Genomic DNA, 20,000 nt, shown 5'->3' with positions numbered 1-20,000 from the left:
GTACACATACTGCAAAGTGTGACGGCTTCGTACAGCTTCATTTAATTTTTACTGAAAGTTTAATGATAAACTCACTTTATTCACCCCATTATATATGAAATAGTCATGGGCATGCAAATGATGCTTATGAGAGCAGAAGTAATTGGATGTATCTGACCTTGCAAAGACAAACTCCTGTCTGGGGATCGCAAACATCTGGCTCTGTTCCATCTCTGTTACAGCTACATGGCACACAGTTAGGGAAGCCATAAGTTCCAGGAGCACACTGATCACACTGACGTCCTTTTATTCCTGGTTTGCACCTTTATCAACAAACACAGAGAGAGTCAATAAGGGAGGTAGGAATGGAGCAGGGAAGGGAAAATAAAACAACAGGTAGGTGGATCTTCAAAGGGATTGCATGGCTATCACACGACTTTATGACTTCCACAAAGAAAAAGCAGGAGGTTAGTATTGTTCTCAAATTTTGAATTGTGTGATGTTTTAAATGGCCACAGAACTGAGTAGGAAAGGATTCGACTTTGAAGGATAAAAATGCTCACAATAGAATTAGACTTCTGCAGCTATTCAGGGCTCACAGTGCAGAACTGTACACCAAGGTGTAAAACATAGATGTTGAATATAGGTAAGCAGAGCGGGAAGAAGATTTATAGCTGCAAAATATGCCTGGGCATTACTCAAGGCATGCACCTCATAACAGAAAAATAGGGAATTGCAAGCATATGAGTAATTACAGTGACCTCAATCAAAACTTGGGTTAGTTTACAACTGTTCACAGTGGATAAAATCCATTTTGCTCACACTGAAGAGTGAATAATTTAAATTTTCCATAACCTCTCCAAACACCTGAAAAGAGCATTGAAGCAAACCATTCATGCATTGTTTTTAACACACATAACCCAAACTTACTTGCATTGCCCACTGGTTTTATCACATTCTGGGTTTGCCACATCAACAATTCCTTTTTCTGAGCAGTTGCAGCTCTTGCAGCCAGCAAGGGGATGATAGCTGAAGTAATATTTCTCACACACTTCACATTTTGGCTTCACTGTTCGTGGAGGGCAAATGCATTTACCAGTCACGTCATCACAAAGATGCTGCCCACAGTTGCACACTAGATCAAAGAAATTGTTCTACAAATCAATCACATCTCATCTCACAACAATCAACTCTTACTGAATACACAACAAATACACACAACTGTTATGTATAGAAAACATGACTTTTCTCTCACTAGTTTAAAGTTCAGGGTCACAGAAACCAACTATGTGACTGTTTCAAAGAGCAGGTTTAGTGCTTGGCTCTTTTCCACAGATTGGTTGCTTAACTTGACCACAGACATTGTTTATCACTTGCCAGAACTGCCAAGGATTAGTTTTGGTGTCAAGGGCCTCACTTTTATAAAGCAATGTTTATAAACATCAAGTATAGTATCTATGAAAGCAGCTGAGGACTGTTGGTGTAATCTATAGATCTGTTGTTATTATTAACATCAGAATATGAGGAATTAGGAATGCTGTGTCTCTGATTATCTATGGAAAAGCTTGAAGGTGTAAAATGGGATTAAACATTAACAGCTTGGAAATTAATCAGCAGTCAGAGCAGAAAAAATCCATTTCACTGTGCCAATATGGATTTTAACCAGTTCAGCTGTAAGCTTACTACACCTGATCAGACAACACGTGCAAAGGCTCACTTCAGCATGGTGTGCTTCAGGGGAATGGGATTTCTTCTGTCTTAAACTGGAAGCTACACTATGGTGAAGCTAAAACAGCCTGACTAGTCTCTCACAGCATCAGGCTCTACAAAGAAAAGCCAGGCTGCGGTACATCTGCAGTAAATTCAGAGGAGTAAGCATGTGGCCAGGTCAGGAGCTGCAGGAGTGCAAGCACATACTTACACTTGCAAAACGGGAATCCATAGTAGCTGGTTCGGCATCGGCTGCACCGGCGACCGATGACGTTGGGTCTGCAAGCACACTGCCCTCCCAGGGGGCTGCACGTGGGGCTAGTGGCACCCGCGCTGTGGCAATCACATGGCAGGGCTCCGTTGTTGTAGAAAGCCACCAGTGACCTCACAGAGTCCTTACAGAAGGCCGATGATCGCTCTGGGCTATTTAAATTGAAATATAAATCATGTAGGTGCTGGCATTCAGAATTGTTATGAGAGTGTTTTGCAGTGGTTCAGAAAAGTAAGGTTCTGTCTTTCAAACAGTTTGACATAAGGATGGCATCAGCACACATGCAAGGATATACTTGAATTAAATGGGGGTGAACAGCTTTGAACATGCAGGTAAGAGGTTTTATGATAGCAAGTGCGTATTAGTTGTATCAGTTCAGACATGCCAAGCAGAATACCAAATACCTAAGATGGAAATACCAAAGACAGGAAGCTGACATAGATTTTCCTCTTTTGTACTGTGAGCAATAAAGCTCTACCTTTCTATTGGATTTGCAATAGAAAGTCATGGAAAAATGACTCATGGAAATTCAATGGGCTAGCATAAGCCACGAAAAGCATTTTAATGTAGCACAATTACAGGGATTTAAGACAGCTCTTTAACACAGAGTAGAAGTAATATTATTCCCAGTTTGTTGTCAATGTTCAGTTTTTTAGAAAGTGATGCTTACTCAATATAAAAACTGTTTCCTCCACACTGGCTGATAAAATCAAATGACTTGTCCACTGTCTTTTGGTCAAGAATTGTGTAACTGTAGGTGTCTGCTGGAACAACTAAGATATTTTCCTTAAAACAATAAGAAAGCTAAATTGTACATTTCAGAGAAAAACAAAAAGATACAAGCTAAGGCATTTACATATTTAAATGTTGCTTCATTATACATTCTGTATTTTTTCAAAACCTTTAAGATTTTAACCAAAAATAAGAAAATAAACTTTGCATACTTGCCCTCAAAGTTGTGATGCTACAAGCAGTGTACAACAAAAACAGTGCAGAGTATCTTAAAAATTTAAAATAAAACCAAAAGCAGTACAATAGTGCACGAAAAATCTGAAACACAACATTAAGAAATTTATTCTTTTTGGCTTTTATCTTTGCATCTATCTCTAAATGAATGGTGAAACTGAGAATAACATTTTCAAGTACATTTACATAATACACATACCAGAACCAGTGTTTTTCCATTCGGTATCATCACTGTAACAGAGACCATGGCTTCAGAAATGTCAAGTTCAATTTGGTTTGCTGCAACCACCTGAACCCGACAGCCAGAAGTATGAGGGCAGAATGAAGCATTGAAAGTACCTAAAAGAAAAAGTACATTGGGTTTATGTGAGAAGGTTTTGGTTGCAGCAGGCTACTGGGGCAGGTTCTAGGAAGAATCTTTTTACAGATTTTCAATGTCCCACAGAGCCAATCCCAGTCGGCTCCAAGGCAGACCCAACACTTTCCAAGGCTGCATCTGACCATGGTAGTGCCTCTGGAATAACATATTTAAGAAAGGGGAAAAACCCCAGCTCAACAGCAGGTGCAGCCAGAGAGAAGAGTGAGAACATGCAAGAGAAACAACTCTGCAGTCACCAAGGCCAGTGAAGAAGGAGGGCTCCAGGTGCCAGACCAGAGATCTGCAGCCCGTGGAGGAGATCCCCTCAAGAGCAGGTGGATGCCCAAATAGGGTCCGTGAACACCACACTGGAGCAGTCTCCTAGCAGGCCTTGTGACCCCATGGAAGGCACCCACACTGGAGAAGTTAGTGAAGAATTGCAGCCCAGGAGAATGATTCGTGTTGGGGAAGTTGGTGGAGGATTGTCTCCCATGTGAGGGATCCCACACCAAAGCATGGGAAGAGTGTGAGCAGTCCCTTGCTGAGGTGAGGAGGAAGGAACAGAGACAACCTGTGATGAACTGAGTACAGCCCACATTCTCTGTACCCATATGCCACTCAGTGGGAGGAGTTGGAGAAATTTGGGAGTAAAGCTGAGCCCAGGAAAAAGGGAAAATTGGAAGGAAAGTGAAGCTTCGGGTACCTGGTGTCCATCCAGGGTCAACCCAACACAGATCCATATCCCAAAATGCTAAGAAAGGAAAGGGGTTAGGTCAAATTCAGATGCCTACCTGACCATACATGTCCTGCATTCACATGGACTTGCACAGAGAACACTGGGTGTGCCGGCTGATAAAAATGTACCACAAATACATATCTGCCCAAGTGGGGCACTCTGCCACTCAAGGTGATCTGGTTCTGGAGAAACAAGAACAGCTCTAGTATTAAAACACAGAATCACAAAATAGATTTGTTTTGTGAAACATTATTGCTTATCAGCTGTGCTCAGTGCCCCCTACCTGCAGTGAAAGAGAGGGGGCTTAGCATCTCTCAGCAAGTTCAATTTCTTCAAGGAAAATGGCATTACAACTGCAGGCTCTGTTTGCCTGCCAAGCACATTTAACATTCTTCTGCAGTCTGTAAGACTTTGTGTAGTTCAGAAAGAAGCTGGTGTTTGGAGCTTTCCCCCTCTCCCCATTCCTAATATTGTGTCTGTGGCTTACTCAGTTTGCAACATTTTCATCATATCACATCATCCAGTTTTGATTATCTTACAGAATTTCATCTATTTAACTTTACTAAGAACATACCCTGTGACTTGCAAAACAAAGTTTTCAAAATATGAGGTACCTGTAATGGTGTCAGGGTGACTCCATGAACTGAACCAGCAGGTAAAGTGGCACTCCATGGATCATGGAGTATATTCTCCTGTACTTCGGAAATTGTCCCATCTTGCAATGCATCCAAAACCAAAGCTCTTGGTGGAGTCTCAAAAACTGAGGGAATGCATGCTGCACTAAACACAGAACCACAGTAATCATCCTTGGGGCCAGGAGAAAGTTTTAATCATAACAGGAAAGGCTGTGTACTAGACTGTATTGTAATTGATAATGCAATAATAACTCCTGTACCTATTTGGATTCTTTGTGAATGATCAGAAAGTTAACGAAAACAAGATATGGATTTAACTTCCATAAGAAGGGGAAAGTGTGTACACTTTTAATGTATTAACAGATTTTATTCACACCAAATCTCCATAACTAAGTTTCCGTGGAAAGAATTTGCTAAGGAAGAGGAAACTTAAGGGAATCAGGAGCACTAAAAATTAAATACATTTTAGTTAATCCAGTTAGTTACATTCACCAGATTCTGTACTAATATTGAATTCTCAGTTCTACAAATATTTACGTAGGTGTATCCTTTAAACATGCAAGTTTTCCCACTGAAGTCAACTTCTAAATACTTAAGTAGTCCCATTAAGTATATACTCAAATATTTGTAAAACTGGAGCCAAAATAAATAACAGTACTCATTGAAAGCATCCTTATTCATTCACTGCTGTGTTTAACTATTTCTTCCTTGGCACATTTATTCTGTGATTGAGAGAAGAATTTTCCAAGACAGCAGGATAAAATATTTTTGGGGGTTTCCTGGTTGTATTTGTTCACTTCTAGTAAGTACTCAACAGACAATGATTAATCTTTGCTCAAGACAGGCCCACAACTGGAATGGCAAGTATGTTTCAGGGCCAGAACTGAGAAGTATTTGCCAGGCCTGTGTGAAAAATCATGCAGCATCCACTTACAATAATGTTAAGCTGAGCCAAGCCTCTGCATCTTTCAACTTGATGAACTTAAACACTTTCAGGAAAGCAAAAATGCTACCAGATAACAATAAAGGCAAAACAAAAACCTACAGTAAACAACACAAATGTAACAAGAGTTTTAAAAAATATCCAACACAAAACCAAATAAAATATGTATGTTTCCACATAGGTTTTATTTTGAATCATATTTTTCACCCATCCTCTTTCCCTTGTTCACTCAAAATATAAATGCCTGTATTTGCAAAATAACTTTGGTGCAAGGACAACTATTTTCAGTCTTAGAAAGCTGCTCTCAGTGGTAACACTGAGCAGGAGAATTAAAGCTGTGATTCAATGCTATGCATGCTTGGAAACCAAGCACAGTCACATGTTTTTATCCAATTTACTATCCAGATTTTTCTGCTTTCTGTTTTAATTCAACCATTATATTAGAAGCTACCATTTGGAAAACTATTAGAGCAAATCCCACTCTTTTTGCCTCCTAAGTCCTGCAAATGACATTCACTTTTATTTTGAGAACCTTCCCACTGCTAGATCAGTAGGAAGGAAGCTTTAGGAGTAGGCATCACGAGGCACATCCTGGGGAGTGCAGCAGGCACTGAAATGTGGAGGTCCCTAATTTGGAAGCTGCAGTGACAGTTCCTCTCTGTCCCAAAGAACAAAAGATGGGGAGGGGAAGAGCTTCAACAGGACAGAGGAGATGCTCTGCGGAACCCAAACCTGACCACTGGGGAAGGCAAGGTAAGGTTCAGGTTCAGATTGTCACAGCAAGAGAAGAGCTGCCAGCCTGGATCAACCAAGCGGTACATGAGTCCCCTAATTACTGGTCCTATAAAGTATGATGGAGGAGAAGGATCAGCTGGCTTTACTGTGTGAGCTGGCTTTACTGTGTGAGGCACACGTACCCTAAGGGCCCCACGATGACAGGGAAAAGGGAATGGCTTGTTTGGGAAGCAGGGTTGAGTAATTTGAGGCTGCCAAGTTGTGCCTCAAAGGGCAGTCACATCCCACACCTAGTGACAAACTAAAGCCATTTTGGGACAGCTGAAGCAGTAACATGAAGAAGAAAACTCCAGAGGGAACAGTAAGCATTTCAGGCCACTAAGGTAGGAGTGATTTTCCAGCTTGGACACATCATACTGGATGGCATGTGAAAGATGCATGTTTTCTCACACATCAGCACTGGGAAGTTCAGATGGGCCAGGAAAATGCTGTTTTCAACAAAATTCTGTGCAAAGACTGTCTAGATTAACACTAACATTTCAGCTTCTTTACCAAGACTACTTTACAGAAGTGGCCTACAAATTACCTGTGAGTCACTGAGTAAAGCTTCACTCAAAAGAATCAAAACACCATTTATTCTACCTTTCAAGGTTGTCCTCAGATAATAGGAAGGATAAAACCAAGCAAGTTACCTTCCATCACTGTTACTCCTGTAAGCAGCTATGCACTGCACTTTAGGATCCACATACTCTGGAGAAAATTCTTCAGCTGATATAATGCAGACCTTGTACTGAAAAACAAGCACAAGGCACAAATAATATCATAAATAACAGGGCCAGGCCTGAACAGGAAGGATGAAGCCTAATTTTAGCATAGGGAGATATGAGCCCAAAGCCATGTTCTGTCATGGACCTCCCACAAGACTTTGGATCCCTTTACCTCCCTGCATCTCAGTGCCTCAGGGTTAAATAGCATTTTTCTGTCCTTGTCAAGGGAATATTGGCTGCTCAGGAGGGAAATAACTAAAAGATAAGCATATATATGTGGTAAAAGGAAAGACAGAAGACCAGCTCAAAGGCTGAAAAGCAAGGCAAGGAATGTAGGGAGGTAGGAGGGAAAAGCCCTTGGAGACTTTTGGACCCTGGGGGAACTCCCAGACTTTCTCAAATAAAGGCACAAACACTTGCTCGTGCAAAGTCCATGGGAGTGAGTTTCAGTGACACCAGGACTTCTCTCCCAGGATCCAGAACTCATTTCAAAAGAAGCAAGACCTCATATGGCATTTTTTTTATTTTAACTAAAAGTAGACAGGGACAAATGAAACTGTGGTAGTCCTGCTGTACCCATGGTGGCAAGGACATAAGGGACAGCACTGGAGGTGGCTCCCATTTGCCTCTCTACTCTGCATGAAGGGAACACACAAGTGTCTTTAACCCCAAAACTGCTGCCATTGACTTCATGATCAGTGTCTACATACCAGAAGCACTTCTTTTCCCCTTTCCCATCTTTTGCTAAGTGCAGACTTCACAATTTAAGATTGTGAAGGTCGGATCTTGTTAGCACAGCAGTTGCTGCAGGAAGCTAACAGAAAATGTAAAAGGTATTAGTTTACACTGACTCATGAAGTGAAGAAAGCATGTATCAGCTGTTAGTCCTAGTAGTTGTTACTAGCTGGGTTGAAGCTCAAGATTTTAACAGCTCTTGTGTTTGTAAAACAAAGCAGACACAAAATTCAGTCTCCAGAAAAGTATATTCCTAATGTGGCCAAAAGAGGTCAGTGAAGGCTTTTTATTTAAAATACCTAAAAGCTATATGATTAATGAATGTATTTATTACCTGAATTTTTTAAGAGACACAGGTAACTCCTACATGGGTTTTGAGGATTTAGAAAAAATGAAAGATCAAAAAAGACAATAAAAGATTATGTATAAAAGCTACCAGAATATGTTTCCTCTGAAATTTACTTGTAGAAGAGAAAGGGGAACTGAAAAAAAAGAACAAGAAAGTTGGAAAAAACCTTGCCAATAAAGGCAAAGTTCTGTTTGTCTTTCAAAGTGACAAGTGTGCCTCAGCACTCTGGGGTGTATATAAAGCATGTCTAGTCAAGCATCTAACATACTTAATTTCACACGTTACCTTACAGAATGTGAACATAGGGAGACAAATATCTTTGTTTACCCCAACAAGGAACAAGCATTACCAAAGGGAAAAGGAAATGTCAACTTACCAGAAGAAAATTACTTGATGATGCCTTCAGACGTATCTTTGTGTCTGCTAGAAGGTCATAGGCTGCAACGCGATTCCTGTCATCAACTACAACGCTGCGACAGAGGAAACTGAGACAGAAAGCAGGATTAGGGACGAGCCTGCTGGCATTGCCACGTTGTTTAGGCTGTCACCTAGCTTCACTGCCTGGCTGTTGGCTAGCCACAGCACCTGGCCCTCCTGCTGGACCATAACTAACCTACCTGTGGCCACTGTGGAACATGCACTGTCCTCGCCAGTGAGACACAGGATCTACCAGGTATAAAACACTGCTTATCCCAGGTGGGTTAGAGCTGAAGCCTCCAGATCTCAGCTCAGACACTCATTTGATGCTCCTGGCTTAAGTAGGATGTGGACAGACAGCCACACACAGATGCTACCTGCAGACATTTTCACACTGTGTAACGTGTGTAAATAATATTCTCCTGCCTGGGCTGTGCTCCTTGGGGTGTCAGCACACACCAGCTGCTCCTGTCCACTACTGCCATGTGCCTCTGAGGATGTGAGTCAGCAACTCTTGCACACACACTGGGCAAGGCCTGAACTTAGGAAGCTATTCTGTACACTGAGATACTCCTTAATGCAAGTGAAAAAAAAGGTTTGCCTCCTCTACAAACCAAAAAATGTGGCAGTTTTGCTCTTGTTTAAAGCATAGATCAGAAAAAAAGGTCAGCTTAGGGCTAGGGACATGTAAAACTAGAGAAATATAGGTCCCTTACTCATGATTTGCTCAAAGCCTGTGATGTTTTATTGTCTTACCAGGTTTTATTCAGAATACTCAAGCTCACTGAGCTGTAAGAAAGTCCAGCACAGTATACTACAAATTCTACAAGTTACTGTTATCTACATGTACCTCACTATGTCATTGCTTGATTTATTTTTTATCACAAGAGACTTGCACCTTCCTGTTTGGGAAAGATGACACAGCACCTCACTCACAATGTGACCATTCAGTTCTTACAGAATATCTGCAGAAGGAATTTGCTGCATTGCTACATTAAAGCAGCAAGGGCTTCGTTTGTATTTCCATGAATACATTTCCAATGTATCATATAAACAAACAAGTATGTTCAAAATCAGCCCATAAAATGTGAGTGTTTGGGGAAAAAAAACACCAAAACCCCAATAAAATGGAAGATTTATAGCAAGAAGTCTGGGGCACAAAGTGTTATATAACAGGCTAAAACAAGAGCTTTCCCCAGCAATAACCTGACAAGGTCACTGCTCCACATGGCTGTGCTCTGTATGACAAGCATGCTGATGAAAAGGATTTTTTTTACTGAACAATTTCATCCTGAATATCCCTAAGCCTCCATTCTGCCAAACAGTTGGCTCATGGGAGTAAAGGCTGCATGTCTGTAGTCCCCTAGCACTGGGTAGCTCTCCCAAGGGCTCAAAATAAGCTGAGGTGCTCAAGTGTTAAAGACAATCTCACTCAGGACAGGTAAAATCTCTTGTGCAGAAACATCTGCAGTAACCTCATCAGTCAGCAAGGATAAAGAAGCATTTGGCTGAAGATCTTGCCTGCAGCCTAACAGCCAGAGGATGACTACAGGCAGAATTTCAGAGACCTTTATACTTCTGCCTCAGCAAACCCTGTTAGAAATGGTGGGAATATTCTTGTAAAAGTGGCTGCTGCATTTTTTTATAGCCAAAGCCCTTGGACACAATTTTAACTGAAGAAAATCAGTGCAGGCATCTGCAGCCAACACCGACGCTCCTCCACTCTACTTGGAGATTAGTAGTTTGTAAGGATTCAAAAACGTATATCAAAAAGTAACGCTTTGAATAGGAAAAAAATTCATTGAAGCAGTAGCAATATTTAATGAGCTTACTGCATGAAGAGAATTAAAAACCTCTATAAAATCCACAATCCTGCACTTGCTTTTAAATCACCCTAGAATTTTAACAATCTACATGGTAAAATGGATTCAAATACATAAAATATAATCACATTCCAAATGCTTATTTAACCATTTAGTGATTACTTCTGAAATTCTTACCTGTATTTACAACTGTATATTCTTACTCTGCCTTCAGTGACAGGTCCAGGGCTATGCACTGTTACCTCTGCAGTGTGTATCTGATCCTCCTCGTTGGCATATTCAAAAACCAGAACATAGCGACCCACTTGAGGAACATTTATGGTCATCTCTAAATTGACCTGGGTTAAAAGAATTGAAGAACAAAAAAGGAGTTAAATTTTTCACTCCCATTTCTTGCAGGAAGCTCCCATTTCCTGCTCTTTTGACTGGTCAGCATTAGCCCAGAGTCAGTCCTGCAGTGCCTCAACAGAGGACATCCATCAGAACGCAAGCAATGCTTATAAATATCACTTTGTCCTCGAACAAGAGTCAAACAAGTTCAAGAAGCAGCTGCCATTATAACAGCTCTAGGAAAGCAGTAAAATAACCCTGGGAAATTGCTATATTATTTCTCTTCTCCCTAGCAGAAAGGGAAAAAAATGTTATGATGCTAAGAAATTGTCACCATCATCTCTAAGCTATCCTTAACAACATACAAAAACTGAGTTTACTTCTCCACTGAAAAATATTTCCAGGAACACAAAATTCCTACTATAACAATGCTGCATTTTGATTCCCTACTCCCTGAAGAGTGAAAGCATCTTCTCCAGCAAACAATAACACTTGGAAGTACCAAATTTTTCTTTTAGATTTCTTACACAAAGTGGTTAACACAATATTTGATGCAAAATACTTCTAAGTAGTTAAGTGCTGTGGTTACAAAGGTTTTGTTTCAGTTGACTATATAATTATTTTCAAATTTCTCTCAGTATTTCCTTAGGCTACAAACGCTTAAACATGTAAATAATTCTGTCAACAGCCCTCTTGACTTCACTGCAATTATTCATACCAGTAAATTTTGCACATGCATCAGTGATGAAGCACCAGAGCCTGTGGCATGTGAGTATTCTTGCTGTACTTGATATTTTTAAAAGAACTACCGAAGCACAGCAATAGAGGCCATAACCATTTTACATTATTATTACATACTTGGTAAAATACCTTACTTTTTGCCAAACACACTTCTAGTAGATCTTCTCATTTCATAAAACATGTTTTGCTTTCAAAGGACCTACAGCAGTGGCATAATTGCTTCTGCTTGTTTTTCAGTAAAGTAAACATTCTACCTAACTGCAGCTATTTAAGAAAAAAAGATTAATTTAGAGTGATGTATGTACACCATTTCTGCTGACAAAACATTATGTCATTTCTTCTGAACAATCCCAGTATGCCTAAAGGAGAAGGATTTTTATTTAATGAAATGTTTTTACCAGAGTGGAATGTCCACTCCAGTCACAGTTATAAATCTGCCTACACGGATATTTTCACATAGTTTTGCGTAAAATGGAGAGCTTAGTGCCAAGTCAGTTTTAGGGATGTGTTAAGATCTGAAAACCTGCAACCATTTTAGTCTGGTAGGTTTATAGTCAACAGCACAGACGGGACTGCAATTAGCAGGCAGGAATCTGACCTCTCTTCCACTGATGTGGGCCATCACAGGCTGACTGGGAGCTGGCTGTCGCACAGGTATTCCTCTGGATTCTCCCCCATCTCTGAAATGCACTGCCTCTGAACCAGGGACACAGGAAAATCTGCCCAGGGGCAAATGCTGATAGAGCAAGCAGCTTACACCGAAAAAAAACAAACAAAAAAACCAAACAGAAAACCAAACAAAACACAGGATTATTATTGTTTTCAAGTGCAGCAGGAGAATAACAAAATAAACCAAGGCACTGGTTTAGGCTGTAGCATATCTACTGACTGTTCTGCTGAAGCAGGTCCGGGATGCGTGCAAGGCTCCGTAACGCGGATCTGCAACAGGGATGCCTCGTAGTAATCACTAGGTAACAGCACCAGATAATCCTAAGAACAAAGAATAGAACAAATGCCAAAGCATTCAAACAACAGTAAAAAGAACATCTCCAGGCTTTCACAATATAACAATGAATGAAACCAATCACGTAGACAATTTGTACAGCGGGTATCTGCACAACAGGGTGGGAGTTTTCTGTTACTGCTTGGGCCAATAACATCAGAATGTGTTTCTCTGTGGTTGCAGAAAGATGGCATGAAGGCAGCTGCCCTGTGATCAGGGAAACTCTGAATCCACTCTCCCCTCATGTGCTGTACACGACAGTGCACTGAAGCTCAGTAACACACAGCCAGATCCCTGCAATTTTCATCCATGAGTGCAACCCACAAGCACACAATTGAACTCTGGGTGAGGTTTTGTTCTGCCTTGCTTACTTAAATTAATATATTAGAGCTTAAGTACAACAACTGTTAGTGTGAGAACATAATGGGCTAAGATTATTAACCTATACCTTTTCAAAAGGTATTAGTGAAAAAACCCAGCACAATAACACTGTCATTTGCAGCAAGAAATATGTTTGCAAGCTCTTTACTAACATTTCATGTGGTATTCCATAAATTTAACCCAGCCCCAGGCTTAATGACTAGAGACACTGCTTTTTAATCCCTGCACAAAATACGTAATAATTTCAGTATGCTGCCTTGGTGATCATACATATTTAAGGTTTTTCATAAATGATCATCTCAAACAATTCCTCTTTCTTTAGCAATTTCTTAGAACTGCTGCTAGAAAATTTTTCAGTTTTTCAGTGAATGAAAGCAGAGAAAAGACAGGAGGATAAAAGCAGTCAGAAATTGACCTGCTCATAATGCAGCCCATCTTACAATACTCTTATGAACATTTTTTGTCAAGAAACTAAAGCCTTGGCTGAGCTAAGCTCTAGACACAAAATCTGATATTACTAATTTTTATGAGCAGTTATGCTTTGTGCTGTATATTAATAATACCTTATCATTTGAAGGTACAGATTCCAGACAGACTTAGTCTGTAAGGAGAAGAAATATTAGAGCAGGAGAAAGAAATAAGAGGCAGAAGTGTAAATTTTTGTAATTGTATTCTGTTCCTTTCACTAGTGTTGAATTTCACTTGCTTGCAGGGTTCTTCCCAGCACACAGCTCCAGAGCAGGAACTTCATGACAACCTTCAAGCAGTTGTTTTCCTCAATTGTTTTCTTACCAAGAGGACTTCCTCTGCAATTATATTGACAGTCCACGTGCCTGGAGCCAGTGAGAAAGGCTCTGTGGAGCTTTTTCCTGGGATTGTGATAAAAGTTGGCTCCTTGCTGGGTGGGAAGACAAACTCTTTGCTCTGAGCAGCCCCTGCCAGAAAAAAAAAAAAAAATCAAGCAAAAAAACATACATGACTGTGCAAAATGTCTCTACTTGCTTAGTGGGCTGGACTGATAATTTGATCCATTAAACTTTGTTTGACAGGATTGATCAATGATCCAGTCAACATGCATTAGCAATGCACTTGACCAAACACAGAGCTATGCAGTGGTCGTTGTTTTCATTCTTATTACTGTTGAGCAAACTGGTACAGAAAAGCAGAGTTCTGCCCCTGCAATGGCCAATTTTGCAATATCTGAAATGGTCAGTTTTTCAGTTTCCCCTTCCATAATTTTCCATTCAACCTCTCTCTGCACTGACTCCCAATATATTCAACTGACACATTTCATATTCTTGTGTGACTTTAAGTCAAATACTTCAGGTGTTGGAGGTTCTCAGCACCATCTAAAATGTTTACTTACAGACAGATAACTTCTAGGCAGAGATGATGGGCCAGCTGTGGATGCCCCATCCCTGGCAGTGTTCAAGGCCAAGATGGATGGGGCTCTGAGCAGTGTGGTCTAGTGGAAATGTCCCTGCCCATGGTAGGGGGCTGGAACTGGATGATTTTTAAGCCCCCTTCTACCCAGATAATTCTGTGATTCTATGTACTACAGAAATAAAGCTGTGGTATGCTTTGTCAAATAGAAGTCATGAGGATCAGCTGTTATGAATATTAAAGGTTTCCTCTTTGAAGACTCTGGACACAGAATCTGGTTCCCTGTGTCCCAGCCATTACAAGCCAGTGATGACCACAAATTCCTGCCACTCTGCTGAATGGTGTCTGTGAAATCTTCAGTTTTGTCTTGAATTTCTAAAAGGATCTATAACTTTACTCCTCTCAGTAAGGCAGGAAAAGTAAAACATAATTCTGCACATCAGTGTGGTATGCCCCTACCATTCAAAGGATATAGAGTAATTACCTTTTATCAGGGCCTGAAAGGCATCACGTGTCTTTGAGGCCTGGAATCAGAACTAACTTGGTAGACTGGGCTCAATTTTAAACAAACCCTAATCACTGAATGAAGGCAAAAGCCACATTTAAAACTTGAATATTAAAGGCAAGTAAAACAAACAATATTGTTGTTTGTAACAAAGGTGTTGTGACCTCTTCTTTAAAAGCTGCATAAAACCCACAGTTCAGAGCTTCCAAGTACAGGACTGAAAGCACTAAGTGTGGCACACATTTGAAGAAACAAATGCTGATTACTACTGCAAGCAGGAGTTTCATGCAAACACAGCCACATCAATTACACAGCCAAAATGTACGAAGAGAAGCCCAAAAGCACTGACTCTGTTAAAAGTGATGCCTTTTAAGCAACATTAAAGATTTGACTTGAGTGCACCTTGGAAAGCCTTCTCTGATCTAGCATTCACCTGAGCTGTTGCACTGCTGAGTTACACCTACCTGCTCCAGGCCGAGATTGACAAGCAGATATGCGAGCAGATAATGTTTCCCCTCCAGGGTTAATGTACCTCAGGATAATGCGATACAAGTTTGATTTTTCCACATTCAAAGTTATCCTCACTTCACTCTGAAAAACGGAAGTTAATAAACAAAAACAGCCATAAAGTGCTGAATTGAGGAACAGTCCGAAGCCATGCAAGCACCAGACTAAAGTCCTACAAGAAAGAGGCGCATGCAGAAAAGTATATACTGGAATGGCAATACTGGTGTATGACAGAGGAAGACAGGGAAGCCTAGTGAGAAAATTAATTCACTTACAAGTATAATTAGTGCCAATATGTTTTCCCTCAGCAACTGAGATCTTCCCTTTAGAGCTTTTTGAGCCCAGGCTGACATAGTGGAGGACTAGGTGGAAGAGCTTAGGGGAAGCCACAGTGATAGGCATAACCACCTCTGGCTGGGAAAAATAAAAAAGAAAGGGAAACAGGAGGAATGGAAAGTACATTACTTGTTACTATCACCCAGAGAAAGAAAAACCACTTGGCAAAGACAAAAAGGCATGGGCAGCTTACAAAAGAGCATAGAACAAAATCTCCTGTGAAATAAAACTCTTGTTGAATACCAGCTGATGCAGAAGGACACAGAATGGCTCAACTAACATGTGTGCTAGTGTGATATAGCAACAGTACTTTACTGTTATTCTCCCCACTCGTGCCATAAAGGAGGCATATGGCTGTTGATATTCCTGCCTTTCCAAGGAACAGGCCACAATCATTGATCCTAGTCTGAGATCCCACAGCATGCAGACACCTTAGACTGTCACTGTAACTGCTGATCCTCTACCAGATCCTACAGTTGCTTAGAGCTGCAATACCAGGAATGCTGTCCTTGACCTGGGGCCGAACTGACACCTCTCAAACCCACGGTCTGCATTCACACAGCCCCATTATTTAGTTTTCAGAAAAACTAAGAGACATATTAAGAGTCAGTGGTGGATTAGGAAAAAACAGGATTGGTGCAATCTCATGGGTTTGATTTCTTTATTTCCATCCAAAATCCTAAAGCTCCTCTCGCTATCCAGTTCCCACCCGTTCACCCATCTCAATCCACCTGCTGTCCCTTTCCGAGCTACTTGGGGTACAGTGACCTCCCCACCACTGTGGTCCACTCTGCTTTCTCAAATGCAAATGTTTTTTCTGTTTCCCACATCTGAGAACAGAACAAAAAGTTTGTACAAAATGCCCAAGGAAAAGAAATGCAAAAAGCAGGTGAATTAGAAAGCAGGCATTAAGAAATCACAGATACCAAGAGTTGCCTTCATTTACAAATGTGGAATAGTACTGAAAACTCAGAAATTTTCTGGGATTAAAAAAACCCAAGACCAAAACAACAAAAGAAGAAAGACTGAAAAATGAAAGACAAAGGAAATCATTGTGCAATGGTTATGTGCTTTTGTCCCATGCTATAGTGATTCATTAGTCCCTGGACAAACGAATGCTGGACTATACCAAAGACCTACTTTCAAGATGAGTGAACAAATCCCATTTATTGCTCAAATTTACTGTTTTAAAATTCTGCTTCATTTGATCAGCAGTTCAATTCAAAGTCAGAAGGGCCCTCCTCAGAGGAATTATGGTGACTTTCTACCTGTGGTTTTCTTATTCCCTCAGATGTCATTTACTTTATTCATAGTCTATCATGAAACTAAAATAAATGTTGCCAATATGCCCCTGCTCACAGCTTCTTTACTGAACCACACATTTTCCTGTTTGTTGTATTGTGAACGTATCATTCATAATAAAAGCTGGCATCTCTCTCTTCTCTACCCAATGTAGAGTTCAAGTGTAAGATGACTTCAGTGACAGCACTTAAGAATTTTCCTGAAAATCTTGTGGATACAGACTGTCATGGACCTGTGCAATTCAAATTACTTAGCCAAGCATTAATCTTCTGCTGTACCCACTGTTCTTGGCATGACATGAATTTCAGCACTTAGTATTATATATTTTAAAGCCATAAGTTCCCTCTTTACAGCTGCCTCACAAAAAAAACAACTTCAAAGAACATTTCTGAGAAGGTGTATTTGCACAAGCAACATGCAAATGACCTGACAAAAATACCAACACTCACTAATCCAAACAGCAATATAGTGCCAAACGGTTTGGATTAGTCAGATCCTGTCCTTTTTTCTGTCTTTTTTTCCATGACCTTCCACACACATAGGAGTATTACAAAACATATGTGCAATGCACTTTTGTTTTCATTTCCACCCCAAAGTCTTGAGTGAAATACCAGCTTACTTGTATAGAGGACATCTGCACATATCCTCTCCAACTGAAGCTAGGAAATTCCTGAGGATCATAGCCAAATTGAATTTTCTCTCCTTGGACAGTAGCACCATCTTCAATCTCAAACTTCATGTGGTGCAGATCAGGAAAAAAATAGTTTTCTTCAGGCCTTTCAAGAAGGGAAAAAATCCCGCAACAAATCAGCAAAGAGTTACCAGTCATTTATCATCTACATCTAAGGGCAAAAAGCAGTGGGAGGGAGGTGCTCTACTGGCAACTGAGGAATTCTGACACCAGCTCATAGATTCAAGACAGCTGGTTAGAGGGATGCAATGAGAATTTTCTTTCCAGAAGCTTTTACAGCTTTCATACGTTTTCCTATACAACTCTTGATAAATAACTGGTATAGATTAGATAACTGCAAAACTGGTATTGGTTATTTAAGGAAACAAGTCAGAAAATCTTAGCAAAACATAAGAAGGAAACTTCCCAGGAAAAAATTAATATCAATAACCAGTGCAATTTACCAAGTTAATTAATCAACAAACCCAGAATGTCACATGAAAGCCTAACAAGGGACTGTGCTGAAGCTGTGCCAGGAGCCCAGCTGGACTCACTCCCCACAGGAGGTGCCCACGACGTGCGCCCTGCACCGGCAGCTGCCCCAGGGCTGGGAGCAGGCTGGGCTGAGGGATCCTCCAACATCACACCTGCAGCCTGGCACGCCAAGAGCAGAAGCCAAGCAGAAAAAAGAGAGATGAAAGTTGTTAGCAAACACACCATGGCTTCACCTCATTAAACACCATTAGTGACTCGCTTCCCCCTCCCAGAGCCCTTTAGACTCTTTCAAAATCAACTTAATACACATGCATAAGCTGCAATTATTTTGAGCTTCCTGTGTTTGTGCCTGTTTCCTTTTTAATTTCTCCTTAGAATGTGAAAAAAGCCACTTTCAAAAAAAACCTCAAATAATACTACCTGGCACATTGCTAAATGCAGGGCTGCAGTTTTGCAGCCCTATTTGCTATTCAAATGTTTTCCTAGCAAGTCAGAATTTCTGCAGCAATATCACAAAGACTAATTATGTTAAAAAAAACCACTAACAACAAAATCTAAAACCTAACTTAAAAAATTGCAAGATGTTAATTTTTTGAAGCCTGGTACCCCAATATTTGATCTGACAAAACTGCAATGTATGTGTTCATATAATATACATATTTTCAACAGACACTGGACAACAATATTGAATTACTTTCTACAGGAGACAGGACTTGTGGCACAAACTAAAGGACACCTGTAGTAATGAGGTATAAAATGCTGCACTAAGGAACAAGTATGTCAAGGCTAAAACTTTCAAGCTGGATTGAAAGAATAAGTGTTCCTAAACAAGATTTATGCCATGCATAAATTTAAGCACCCTGTTTTCTAAGACATGCACAAAATGACTGGGAAGCACAGTGGTAACATAGGCCTTGCTCCTTCTCCTGCTGAAAGGCAAAAGAAGAGTCACAAGCAAGGTTACAGCACCAGCACATGTAACCTTGTGCTGTGCACATGAGTAATTCAAACATCCCCTTTCTAAAAGTACAGCCTAGGGAATTCTAAAGATTTCAGTGCTAAGTGCAAATGTTCCACTATAGATGTCCTTCATTCTTTTTACCTTGGCAGCCAAAATAATTCTTTTTTTCAAGAGCATAATAACCAGCTTCACAAGTGTCACAGGAATCTCCACAAACATTAGATTTGCAGTAGCATTGCCCATTTTCCTGTGAAGAAAATAAATTTCATCAAAAACGTGTCAGTACCTTTCCAGAACTTCAGTCTCTCAATAATTTGAATTCCCTCTACTTGTTACGAGAAAAAAATTTCTAATCTCAAAAAGCAAAACAAAAAACCATCAACCAAACAAAGCAAAAAAACCCCAAACACAAAACAAAAAAACCCCAAAACATTATCTGGACATTATCTGTCATTTATTATCTTCATAAATAGACTACAAAATATAAACTCTAGAAGAAAAAAAAAAATTTAAAACTTGATACATCCCTAGGATGCATAAAATTGATCCTTTGATGTCTAAAACTAGGTATTTTATCTTCAAAAGCAATAAACAGTGCTGGGATTTCTACTTTAGCAAATGTTACAATAACCTACCTTAACAATAATCAATTGAATTAATATCTTTCTTTTAATTTATCTTTACCTGCTGACATTCTGCAACTCCACTTAGTGTTCCACTCACATCACACTGACATGCTGCACAGATTTAAAAAAAAAAAAAAGACACTTGCATTTCATCTTTTCATGACATTTTACAGGGAAAACCCCCACCACCCAGAATCTGCAATTTTGAGTCAATGTGCCACAAGGTGAATTTTATTCTGGAAGGTTCAGAACTGGTATGAGGTGAGAAGAAAAAGAGAAGGAGAAAGAATGAGGACTTCTAAGTATGTGTGGTTTACTGGTATGTTTTAAAGTGAT

General features: G+C 40.2%; 1 protein-coding gene across 1 annotated transcript in view; it reads right to left on the bottom strand.

Moving 5' to 3' along the window:
• Nucleotides 1–20,000, bottom strand: part of LAMA3 (laminin subunit alpha 3) — a 105,939-nt gene that overhangs the window by 47,098 nt on the left and 38,841 nt on the right. The window contains exons 18-35 of the mRNA XM_041477781.1: nucleotides 19,723–19,775; nucleotides 19,180–19,285; nucleotides 18,137–18,236; nucleotides 17,532–17,688; nucleotides 15,550–15,688; nucleotides 13,672–13,814; nucleotides 12,385–12,485; nucleotides 12,094–12,247; nucleotides 10,602–10,762; nucleotides 8,561–8,669; nucleotides 7,026–7,123; nucleotides 4,635–4,800; nucleotides 4,076–4,202; nucleotides 3,126–3,265; nucleotides 2,631–2,746; nucleotides 1,901–2,112; nucleotides 910–1,114; nucleotides 158–302 (exon numbers count right to left, since the gene is read on the bottom strand). Of these exons, the coding sequence (XP_041333715.1) occupies nucleotides 158–302; nucleotides 910–1,114; nucleotides 1,901–2,112; nucleotides 2,631–2,746; nucleotides 3,126–3,265; nucleotides 4,076–4,202; nucleotides 4,635–4,800; nucleotides 7,026–7,123; nucleotides 8,561–8,669; nucleotides 10,602–10,762; nucleotides 12,094–12,247; nucleotides 12,385–12,485; nucleotides 13,672–13,814; nucleotides 15,550–15,688; nucleotides 17,532–17,688; nucleotides 18,137–18,236; nucleotides 19,180–19,285; nucleotides 19,723–19,775 (2,432 nt within the window). The remainder of the gene's footprint in view (nucleotides 1–157; nucleotides 303–909; nucleotides 1,115–1,900; nucleotides 2,113–2,630; nucleotides 2,747–3,125; nucleotides 3,266–4,075; nucleotides 4,203–4,634; nucleotides 4,801–7,025; nucleotides 7,124–8,560; nucleotides 8,670–10,601; nucleotides 10,763–12,093; nucleotides 12,248–12,384; nucleotides 12,486–13,671; nucleotides 13,815–15,549; nucleotides 15,689–17,531; nucleotides 17,689–18,136; nucleotides 18,237–19,179; nucleotides 19,286–19,722; nucleotides 19,776–20,000) is intronic.

This window comes from Pyrgilauda ruficollis, unplaced genomic scaffold (assembly GCF_017590135.1).
Source record: "Pyrgilauda ruficollis isolate IOZ18807 unplaced genomic scaffold, ASM1759013v1 scaffold41, whole genome shotgun sequence".
Classification (NCBI taxonomy): Eukaryota; Metazoa; Chordata; class Aves; order Passeriformes; family Passeridae; genus Pyrgilauda; species Pyrgilauda ruficollis.
Note: the sequence above shows the minus strand (reverse complement) of the source record. Positions and strands in the feature narration are given on the sequence as shown.